Raw genomic sequence first — 12,500 nt, forward strand, 5'->3', positions numbered from 1 at the left:
ATGTACGCATACACATACACACAGTTTGAGTAGTGGGTGATCATAGCGAGACGAACACAGACAGGACAGAAATCCAAACTCCTATACTGCTATGGGCACTGAACTGTGCAGTGTGTGTGTGTGTGTGTGTGTGTGTGTGTGTGTGTGTGTGTGTGTGTGTGTGTGAGTGCACTATATTATGTGACTACTCCTAAGTGGACACAGTTTTTTGCCAAGAGAAGCCCTGAGAAACCTTTAATAATGACTGTCCTGCAGACAGACAGAGATGGGGATAGAGACAGAGAGAGAGAGAGAGATAGAGAGAGAGAGAGAGAGAGAGAGAGGATAGAGAGTAAAAGAAAGGATGGCAAGGCGAGGGTGCCTGATGAAGATGGGAGAAAGATAGACCTGGCTGAGTAAGAGCCTAAGAGACAGCCTAAATTATGAAACTAACAAAGATGGATATATACTGTATATATAACAAAGACATGGATATACTGTATATACTGTATATAACAAAGACATGGATATATACTGTATATATAACAAAGACATGGATATATACACTGTATATATAATGAGATATGAAGATTTTAAGATAAGATCATGATATGGATATAGCATAGTCACACAAAACACAAACAGACACAACCAATCTATCAACCCCCCACCCAACCCAAACCCCAACACACACACACACACACACACACACACACACACACACACACACACACACACACACACACAAACAGGTCACACATCACACACACATGGTTGGTTAAGAGGACATGGAATGTAGGAGGAGTGGTCAAGTAGTGCATTAGAGACTTACGCCTGCAGGGCCATTCATTCATGAGGGGGGGGGGAGAGAGATAGAGAGAGAGAGTGAGAGGGAGAGAGAGCATGCAAGAGAGAATAAAAGACAGAGAGAGGGAATAAAAGACAGAGAGAGATAGAGAGAGAAAGAGAAAATAAAAGACAAGAGAGAGAGGAGAAAGAATGAAAGGAAAGAAAGAAAGAATGATGGAAATGATAGCCAGGGGAAAGAGATGGAGAGAGAGGGAGGAAGAAAGAGAGACATATAAATAGAATGCGAGAGAGAGGGATCACTAGAGACAGAGGGAAGGTGAGGGAGAAAGGGATCACTAGAGACAGAGGGAAGGTGAGGGAGAGATGGATCACTGGAGAAAGAGAGACCCATTCACTTTTGATCATGATAGGGCGAGTTGAACACACCCTCGAGAGCTAGACTACATTGACCGAAGGAGTACCGAGTTTGACCCGATTTAGGGCCTTCGGCCAAAAGGCTCACAGTATAGGGGGTTAGGGCAGGCTGCTAAACGTGTCCAAAAGGACATTTTTTAACTACTTATCATGCTTAAAATAGCACATTACTTCTGCAGTAGTATGAATAAGGCCCCTACACATAAAACAAAGCATCAATAACTTAGTAAGTGTACCGAGAGTTTATTTAAAAATTCCATGGCTTCCATGGTCTGGTATCATCAAATCAGCGGGCACATTCTGATTTGACGATACCAGACCATGAGGACATGGAAGACCCTGGGATGAAATAGCTCCGGTATTACACTTTAATGTATGCTATATGCTACAAGCACATTACTGTGTTACAACGATCCTTAATGAATGCTTTATGCTACAAGCACATTATTGTGTTACAACGTTAGTGTTACAGTCTTACAGTGTAATATGTGTGAACCTATGAATGTGTGTGTGTGTGTGTGTGTGTGTGTGTGTTGTGTGTGTGAGAGAGAGAGAGAGAGAGAGAGAGAGAGAGAGAGAGAGAGAGAAGGATAGAGAGATTTAAACTCTACCTTTGCACTCGAAGATTATGAGAGTGTAGACAGAGCACGTATTCAGGCCCACTCTCTGCTGCCAAAAATACCAGAGGAGGCATAAAAAACATGTGTGGTTGAGAGAGAGAGAGAGAGAGAGAAAGAGAGAGGGTTTGTGTGTGTGTGTGAGAGAGAGAAATATGAAAAAAGATGAATGATACTATTAGGAGGAGATAGGGCATATCTTGCTGCCCAATATGTATCAACATGCCACAACTGGAGGGACAATGAGTGACTTGAGTGATATGTATGTGTACGTCCAGATTTATTGTATAATGATTGCTTTGGCAATCTGAGTGACCTTGTCATGCAAATAAAGCATTTTTTTCATTTTAATTTGAGAGAGAGAATTTGTGTGTGTGTGTGTGTGTGTGTGTGTGTGTGTGTGTGTGTGTGTGTGAGAGAGAGAGAGAGAGAGAGAGAGAGAGAGTCTGAGTGAGTACTGATTGAGCGTGCGACTCAAGACCTGACTAACTGGTCAAAACAGGTTTAAATGCACACTATCCAGGAAAACGCTATTTTATGGTTGTAGCATTCCAGGTCTATTATTGTGTTCCACTCAGGTGTGTCCTATACTGTGTGTGTGTCCATATGTTCTTGAGGTATTCACATGGAATATTGCACACACTATTACCTCTATGTCACCACCCCAAAACAAACAAACAAACAAACTAAAATGAGAAAACCATCTTTCCATTGACATGATGCACTGAAACAATCTTAGCATCTTCCGTATATCTTTCTCACTGATAGGCCTTCATTTATAAATTCTGACCTTAGAACTTTTAAAACAGACTGACCTATAGTTTGACCAACATTGGAATCTGTTCCCTGTTAAATTTTAAATATTATATTGTTTTTGTCTGTGTCGCTTTGGTCTGCCAAATCCCTTAACCATAACATAAAACAGTGCTTGAAGGTGACAGTGTCTAGAACCTTAAGTTAACCTTAACGTTATAAATTAAATGCAACCACACAGGATTTTCACTGTGTGTGCATGAGTGTGAGTGTGTTTGTATCTCTCACTCTCTCACTATCTGTATGTGTGTGTGTGTGTGTGTGTGTGTGTGTGTGTGTGTGTGTGTTTGTGTGTTTATTGTCTATTGTGTGTGAGTTCCCCGTGGGAATATCATTACATAAAATGCACTTAGCTGATTACCGGGTCAAAAAGCATAATACCTGGACACAGCTTGTAGTCTGACAGTGGCAATTTAAAGATTAAGAGCCTCTGTGTAGTAACTGTATGTGTAGTGATGACTGTGTGTAGTGCCCATGTGTGTAATGACTGTGTGTGTTTCGCGGGATGAAGGATGAACCCAGCCAGCCACCCAGCTACCCAGCCAGGCAGGCAGGCAGGCAAGGAGGGAAGTCAGAGCTGCTCCAGCAATGTTCAAATGAGAAAGTGCAGCTCAGCCGCTCAGTCTGTTTTCAGCAATGCAACACCATAATCTAGAGGTAATTTCAGTTTTTAAATTTAGACACAGAAACGCGCGCGTACACAGACTCAAACACAGACAGACTCAGACACACACACTCACACACACACACACACACACACTCACTCTCTCTCACACACACACACACATACAAGGAAGAGAGAAACAGAAGGACAGAAGAAGAACAGAAGAGGAGGGAGAGAGCGAGAGAGAGATGCTTCATGGGACAGCATCTACCCAGCCCTCTTCCAGCTGTTTGAAGCACTGGAGTGAAACTTGCAGGGAGCAATAAATGTAAGAATAATGGTGAGAGTCTGTATATAATATGTCCTTATGTATGTGTGTATTATGTGTGTGCATGTGTGGTTACAGTATATCTATGTGCTCAGTAATAATAATAATAATAATAATAATAATAATAATAAAAACTCCAATTAGGCCTACTGTAGAAACCATTTACCACAGCCTATTAGACTGGCATTTAATACATAGAACTGTAGAAATAATAGATGTGGATAAGATAATGTAGGATAAAGAACCAAGTCTTTCATGCACCGAATCAAAGCCCAATACATATTCTTGTCAGATCAATTAGAGAATCACATGACACAGTGAACATGACAGTTTCACTTTCATACCTGAATTTCAGTTGTGTCTAGCTCACTGTTAGCCTGACGAGCCAGACCAGCTCACTGTGGTAGGTGGCATGGTTAACTGAATAATGACTGAGTGGCTTTGTCAAGATGTAGAAGCCTAACTACAGGGTTGCTTCAGACCCAGAACTAGAAAGAGAGTGAGACAGAGAGAGAGAGAAAGATGTAGCCTATGAGAGCCTATTGTGGCCATATTTGTTAAAAAAACAAAAAAAAACCTCTTTCGCTTTCGCTGTCCAAGACTCAGCTATGAATCAACTTTCTAATTAGCCTACTGGAACCAACAGAGCTGGAAGGAATGTTGCAAACTTGCAATTAGCCAAACAGAGCCATGGTGCCTGGCACGTCGAGAGAAGACCTCCCCAAACTTGTATGACAAGGAAGCTCGTAGACATAAATATGGTCCAATGCATATAATTACCATAGGCTATTAGTAGGAGGGATTGTAAAAGATTATAGGCATTGCAGCACTGCTACAATACTTTGTCTGTTCTATGTAGGCTAGTATGTCATATGTTATTGCAACTGCAACAGTCAAATATTGCAACAGTTAAATCTGTATCTCGTTCGCCCAAGCCTGCATTCATTCAAGATTTTGCTGCTGAGTTTAAAATGTTACAAGTTACAACTAATCAGCAATTACGAAGAAATACAAACTTAAAACTCATTTCTTTGTAGGCTAAGCCTTCATAATCTACCAAACAAAAGGAACGGTTCTATTAACTCCAGGAAGATGTTAAACATAGCCTGCCTCTTTCTGAATCGCCCTTCCTTGTTAAATTCATTATGGCCAGCTTAATCAGAGGGTTTTTCACACGCTCACACAACTACAACATTCTTCGCGTGAGGAAGTATGTTTTCCGCATCCTATTAATCCTGAGTTTCACTTGACTGTTGAGTTACAACGAACTACGAGTTACGCGCATCAGACTGATTCGTCAATAGGCTATTGACAATAGCCAAAAAACCCTCGAGAAGAAGCGAGTTGATAGGTCTGTCGGGGAGACTAGACTACTCACCAACCTCATTGAGGACCAAGCGCGACAACGGGTGCATGATGGCAGTTCTAAAGTTAACAGGCTACCATAAAGCCTGCTCATAAAACAGGTGTTTACTTTCCAGAGTCGCATAAGCAAAACGAAGGAGCAGATATCACGGAACTTACCTGCCAAAATTGCCTTTCCAGGATGCGTTAGTTTGGCTTTACCAGCCGGAGCGGCTGCCGCCAAGGCATGAGGTCGGCGAAAAGGGCTGACAAATCTAACATTTTCAGACATGTTTAACTTCACGCAATATCTGAAATGTCAGTTTTACAAGTAAACTATGTTCGCTCAAGTCCGCCCCCAAATTTGAACAGTTTCACAGGATGTGCAACAATGTGACAGTGGGGCGATGGGGCGGTTTAAATAGCGCTACAGTTTCACTGAGGGAGGCGAAACATCAGCCGTAATCGGAGGATGTTCAGGCGTTTGACAGGCGAGAGCAGACCAGCCTATCCGGCACAGCAAAACGCCACGATTCAGCGAGCCTTTGCCGTCCCCTTTCACAAACAGGGCGGGGCAGATCGTTCTCTTTTCTATGCCTCTTGCTCTGTCTCTCTATCAAAGGCGTCACATCCTAGACATGAACCTATTTAAGGTGGACTGGCGCGCCAAACGATTCTTCGAAACTCCATTCTCAAGTGACTAGTTTCGCAGGATCTTGTGGAAGTTTTAACCATGGGCGGTTAGGTCCATGTCCGTCATTGCAAAGCGAAATCCAAACACTGAATTTGCAGCAGGCCAACAGTGACAATGCACGCCCAGTCGGTTGTATTTATTTATTAATATATTAGTTATTTTATAATTTAATAATTTAATTTTTATGTATCCTTTATTGATTCAGGAAGGTCCCATTGATATACAACATCTATTCTGCCACAGACTCCTGGTCCTGCATAAGATTGCTAATGTAGGTACGTTATGTTTGAATTCCAAACAATTTACAGTAGTAATATATGATCATGATTCTCAGAAATTCTCTAATTAACCAGTTTGCAAAGACCTGCACAATAAACTAGTGCTTAATATGTCCAGAAAATGTTTTGTTTGAATCATTGTGAAAGGTCTGTGTCAACATCAACAGCCCAAGCAGAAATATAGGCCTAGTGGACTTGGAGATAGCTTAGGCACAAGCAGCAAATCCTTGAATAACACAGTAAGATCCTGAGATGGTAAGACCAAGTTAAACCAATAGCTGTACTAACTGGCAGTATGGATGGTGAGAAAGTACAGTTACAATGAGAACAGCAGTTTGGGCAACATAATGTTAATAGATACAGTATTCAAGCTGACTTATTGATTATTATGGGCCATTTTCTCTTTTGCTCCCTAAATTGATAGTTGCTAATGATTTGTTATTGATATTTCACACTGAATTAAAGTTTACAGAATGCATGTATGTGCATGTAATAGCCTGTTAATAGAGGGACACATAATGATCATTTATCAGTCAGTATCAAGGAGTCTTTGCAGCATTATTGTTATGTGCTGAACAGTCTGTCTTTCTGTTGGCATGACTTGGGATGTGACTAAGTATGCCTGGTTCAAGTAAAATATTTCACACTATTCCCAAACAGTTCAGATATGATTGCGTGAGAGAGAGAGAGAGAGAGAGAGAGAGAGAGAGAGACCACATGCACTGTGTGCACATGTACTGTTCAGCCTTTTCCACCTTAAACAGAGCTATGACAAGAGAAGAAAGAGGGACAGCATGTGTCATGAGTGAGTGTAAACTTTATTCATCCGCCTGGACATTCAACACAGCAGGAACGGACACAAGCATCTGTGTGGTTGAGTGTGTTGGTGTGTGTGTGTGTGTGTGTAATCAGACCACACAAAAAAAAACACTTGCACACCGTCGCACACAAAGCCTGCACATGAGCAGAAAGAACCCCCCTCCCCATTCTCCCGTGTAACCTAGCAACCCAAAAAGATTGCTTCAATACACCATGTGTCTTGGCCTTCGTGTTCGTCTGTCTGTTTGTTTGTTTTTGTACTTTGACTTTTTTCTATAAAAAGGTAATATGTTTGTAAGACTATGACATACACTTATGACAATGATACTGAGCATACATGGATACTGATTAGGGGTACCAACATAATACTATTTTAATAATAATAATTATTATTATTGTTGTTGTTGTTATTATTATTACTACTATTATTACTATATTTCCATGTATGTAATTGTACTTCATTCCATTCCATTCAATGATGTCATCAGAACATCCTCCACAGAAACGATACATGGGAATATGTTTATTTGCTTGTTTGTTTGTTTAAATAAGTATGAGTACCATAGAATGTTGGTTTCTTCTTTCTCCACCGCTGAGATGAGCTTGTACATATCTGAGATAGAGGGTTGTTTGAGGTTTCTAATTCAGCACTACATCTGTGGGTTTGTGCTCTAGTTGCGTTGTAACTCCCTCATGAAGCACTAGCACATGCAGGCAAAGAAAATAAACAAACAAACAAAAATAAAAACAAAATAACAACACAAATGTATCGCTGTAAACACACAATCTTTCCTCCAATCCAGCAGCAATCTTCCTCTTCCTCGCTGTCCTCTGCCCCCATCCACTTCCGGGTCATGATGAACCCACTTCCTGCCACTGAGGGGGAGAGACACACAAAGATCTGTGATTGTCAATGTCTTTCTTCCATTGTGTCTGGTACACGTTTTCTCTGGTGCCATGCGTTTCCAGACCCAGTGTTTAGTACAGGAGATACGTTAAAGACTTTCAAATGAGGCAACAGGTAGAAAGACGAGAGACATGGGACAGACGCCGGGCCACAGAGTAGTCAGAGGGAGAGCATCTACAGCGACTCTCCAAATGCATGCATGCGTTTCCGTGCCAACGCTCCCGTGTTGTCGTGGCGACTGCTGTCTGATGTCCATGCAGTCGATGACTATGAGCAGTGCTATGTAAAACTCTCTTTACTTTTTAGTTTTTCTCTTTTTTTTTTCTAAAAATATAATGTATTTTTCTCTCTCTTTCTTAGAAAGCTGCTATCTGACAGTGGATAGTGATACACAAGTGTGTGTACACAAGGTAAGGTGGGATATATGCTACAGCAGCCTCTAGTGTTCGGTGTGGGTTCTGCACCGGCTCTTCTGCTGTGGCTGCTGCTGGGCTGCTGCAGTGGTCTTCATGCTGTAAGGTGAGCAGGGGTTGAGGATCCAGAGGTATCTCACAGGCATACATTTCCCAGGATTCACAGCGCAAGGGGTGGGAGGGGTATGATGGGTAAAAGGGTGGGGTTTAAGGCTGCACATTGAACCCGTAGGCGGGCGCGGCATATCCCGGCGTGGTGTAACCGTAGCCAGGGTAACCAGGCTGAGGGACTATCGGAGTGGGGCCAGCAGTAAGCATCAGCTGTTGACCTGTGGACACACATGGCGAGAGATAAAGAAAGTGCATAGAGAGTGCATGGAGACATGGGCATGGAGACATGGGCATACATGGGCATACATGGGCATGGAGACATGGGCATGGACATGGACATGGAGACATGGGCATACATGGGCATGGAGACATGGGCATGGAGACATGGGCATACATGGGCATGGAGACATGGGCATACATGGGCATGGGGACATGGGCATGGAGACATGGGCATGGACACATGGGCATGGGTGTTATGTGCAGTATTTTCACTTCCTACATATAGTGCATCTCCTCCATTTGTTCACATTTGTAGAGATAAGCATAAAATATAAAAACTTCTGTACTAGTTTGTGTTACCTATTCCATGCTGTATAGTTATTCTCATACTCTCCAGATAACAGACAAAATATGTGTATGTGTGTGTGTGTGTGTGTGTCTGTATGTCTCTGTCTGTGTTTGAGTGTGTGTACGCGTGCACACACACACGCACACATACACACACACAGCACTCACCCACACAGCACTCACACACACAACACTCACACAGACATCTCACACACACACACACACACACACCCACACACACACACACACACCACACACACACACACACACACACACAATCCCACACAGACAGCACTCACACACACACACCAACACACACAGCACAACACCCACACACACACTCTCACACACACACAACCACCCACACACACACACACATCCACACACACCCACTCACACACACACACACACACCCCACACACCCACCCACACACACACACACACACACACACACACACACACACCCACCCACACATCCACACACACCCACCCACCCCACACACACACACACACACACACACACACCCACCCCCACACACACACACACACCCACCCACCCACACACCCACACACACACACACACACACACTCACCATAGACCATGGGGGCAGGCTCCTGCACCTCTTCCTCTTCAGTTCTCAGGCTCTCTGCCTCCTCTAGCTTATCCACCTATCAGAGAAGAGACAGGAAGTGTGAGGGTCACACTAAAAGGTCACAACGAGGTCAGACTATGTGGTCAAAGTCAAATGCAGGGAGTCAAACTCTGCTCATTCAGTCATGAAAAACATCAGCATTTACTGGCTTCAGATTTGCCTGGAAAAAAGAAATACTCTAAATACAAAAACCGATTTAGACTGAAGTCTGTGAAGAGAATCCCATCTCTGATTGTATGAAGAGCTAAAATGTTTTGTTCAGGCAACGTGTTCTGTTAGATGCACTCCATACGTGCGCTACACAAAATAGCAGTTTTCTCAACCTCAAATCTTAACTAGATTTTGCAGAGATTTTGCAGAGTATGACATGAGTGCACGGTCACTTGCCACGCACATCAGTGCAGAAATATCCAATTGACAAGCATTCAATAAACAATGGATTTTTACTGAGCGACGCTGACAAAAATAGAACTGAATCGTATTCTACAAGGCAGCAGCATAAGGATTCAGCGGTGGTGTGCAGGGTTGTATCAGAAACAAAGGAATCTAAAGTAATCGACCCATCAAAAGAGGTGGGTGTACTGTAGGTGCCTACTGTATGTGTGGTGGGCCTAGATGTTTCACTGGTGTCCCCCATGGTGCTCCAAGACCAAAAGAACTGGTTGACCATGGCCACCTCACCATCCTTTGAAACATATGCCCTCCACTCCTGTGCTGACATGTGCTTTTATATCATGTTGATAGTTGATATTCATAAGCTGATAAGCATAACAGCTTTGCATTTTATGACTAAAGCATGACATTTTCCACATATAATCTAGACACTCTATGGTTGAATTTCAGACGTGGAGCCATTTCGTGTCTGACCTCTGGTGACCTCTGGGGGTCAATGACATCATCATTACACCCCCCCATTATTCTCCATTACAATAATGTACATGTTCACAAACTATGCTGTTTTATTCCAGTAGAAATGCTTATTTTGGCCTCAGCTGTTGTCCTGATGCCACATTATTATTATTATTATTATACAAGTGTAATTTCCTGGTATATGTTGATATGACAGTAGTGAAGGGGGCAAAGTGCAAGTACACTAAAGCTACTCAAGCAGCAGCTACTCAACTGGTATAGACAGAAAGCAACGCACAACGAAACACTCTTAACAAGCTGCTGACTTTGGCGATAAGCCTTAAAATGAGAAGAGGAGGTCGCACACTCTGGCTCCAAATACATAAATAAAAAAAAAAATGGATCTGAAGGAGGGCCTCAAGGCTGAAACGTTATCCAATAAATTATACATCTGGAACAAGAGTGTGTGACATCTTATTTTTAAGCAACTCAACTGGAACATGGTAATATGATGATATGATAACATGTACAGTATCACAGTAATACACATGATCTCATTAAACAGATTACCTGAGCATATTATATTTGTCATTGCAATTCTACTTCCTTCCTGTTCATACTTGCCTTTCATTCTCTCCTTCATCTCTGAATGCTAAATGTTCTTTCACAATACAAATGGTGTGATACAATTTCACAACATTCAGTGAGCTGCCCTGTTTGTCTGGAAACTAAGCTGGCACTGATGTGCCACAGATATTTTTGATCTACACCAAATCCTTTTAACAATTAGGCGCCATCTGAGTGTGTATAATGTGGAAATGTCCAATGTCCACGTCTTTGTTCTGATATCAGTGATTTGTGTTTGTTCACATCTCCCATTCCATCATATTTCACTGTTTACACGGGATCACTCGGTTTCGTTCCAGCCTGAGATCCCAAGCCCCCCACTTCTGTGGCAACGGAGTCTCTGATGTCACTCCCATCCCGACGGTGCTCAACCTTGACCCCCTCTGACGCCCAATCATCTCTCAGCGTGACAGCTCCCCGCCCCCTTGGCTGTGGGAGAAGCGTAAATGTCAGGTCTCCTGTCATGGCTGCTCAGGAGCCCCAGTGACATTTCTGAGTGCCTCTCCCTCTCTCTCTCTCCCCTTCCCTCTCTCTCTCTCCCTTCCCTCTCTCTCTGTCCCCTTCCCTCTCTCTCTCTCTGTCTCACTATCTCTCTCTCTCTGTCTCACTATCTCTCTCTCTCTGTGTGTGTGTTTGAGGAGACTCCAAGTCCCATGACTCCAAGTCCCACCACACCCAGGCAGATGCCTCATCTTCCCATTTCAGTTCTTCATAAAACACTTGAACAAAAACACGCCATCGAACATGTGAGTTAATATGGCTACAGACATTGAATTGAGGTAGATTTAACTTAACAAATATGGGGCCAGTTTTCCATACATGGTTTAAGTCTAGATCTGGACTGATTTTTAAAAATGAATTCATTTTATTTTATTTTTTTAGATTTTCAGCACAGTTCCTTTTCCTATCCATGTTGTCCATCCACCCATGCCCCATAATCACCTCTGCAGCTCGACTTTCATCTTTTTTCAAAGTGAAATCCAGAAAGACAGAAGATAGCAACAAAAGCCTTCAGGGTCACGCGTGTCCAATTAAATAACTTCCTCATGATTGCGCAGCAATTCCTTATGTCCCCCTCTAAAGTCCTCTTTCTGGTTAAGTCAGTCTCTCCCATCTCACTTTTTCCCAACTCCACACACAAAGTATAAAATAGTTTACAGTTGCTATCACTGTCCTTTGCATTTAGCTATGTAATAACAAATTATATTTACCCAATAGTGCTACTTGTTTTATGGATTTTGTCTGTGATATGTTTCTCTATATGTTGTAGAGTATTGTGTCTTACTGGTGTGTGTGTGTGTGTGTGTGTGTGTGTGTGTGTGTGTGAAGAGGGAAGAGAGATAGAGATAGGAGAAGAGTGAGAGAATAAAGGAGATGAGATAGAAGAGAGAAGGGGAGAAAGTGAATAAAGGAGAAAGTAGAAAGACTTATAAAGAGAGAAGTGGGAGAGAGAAAGGAGAGAAACAGAGTGTGTATTTGTGTTGATAAGAGACAATGGGACACTATTCATTCTATGGAGTTCCACAACGGACAAATACACACAGTCAGCCATGCCAAGATGCATCATGGGAAAAGTCTCAAAACAGTACTCTACCAGGGCCTTGTCCCTCACTCAACAAAAACAGTAAATATTTCTATTCTAACATTTAGTAATGTCTACGTAATATGTTATT

General features: G+C 42.5%; 2 protein-coding genes across 2 annotated transcripts in view; both read right to left on the minus strand.

The window, feature by feature from the left end:
- si:dkey-178e17.1 (tricarboxylate transport protein B, mitochondrial) overlaps positions 1 to 5,393 on the minus strand; it is a 20,770-nt gene extending 15,377 nt beyond the window's left edge. Inside the window, exon 1 of the mRNA XM_048244478.1 lies at positions 5,090 to 5,393. Within this exon, the coding sequence (XP_048100435.1) occupies positions 5,090 to 5,201 (112 nt within the window). The 5' untranslated portion in view covers positions 5,202 to 5,393. The remainder of the gene's footprint in view (positions 1 to 5,089) is intronic.
- A 1,815-nt stretch (positions 5,394 to 7,208) lies between these two features.
- The window catches only part of cltcl1 (clathrin, heavy chain-like 1), a 49,126-nt gene continuing 43,834 nt past the window's right edge, over positions 7,209 to 12,500 (minus strand). The window contains 2 exon segments of the mRNA XM_048244547.1: positions 7,209 to 8,349; positions 9,292 to 9,367. Coding sequence (XP_048100504.1) covers positions 8,228 to 8,349; positions 9,292 to 9,367 — 198 coding nt within the window. The 3' untranslated portion in view covers positions 7,209 to 8,227.

The sequence above is a fragment of the Alosa alosa genome, chromosome 5 (assembly GCF_017589495.1).
Source record: "Alosa alosa isolate M-15738 ecotype Scorff River chromosome 5, AALO_Geno_1.1, whole genome shotgun sequence".
NCBI classification, from domain to species: Eukaryota; Metazoa; Chordata; class Actinopteri; order Clupeiformes; family Clupeidae; genus Alosa; species Alosa alosa.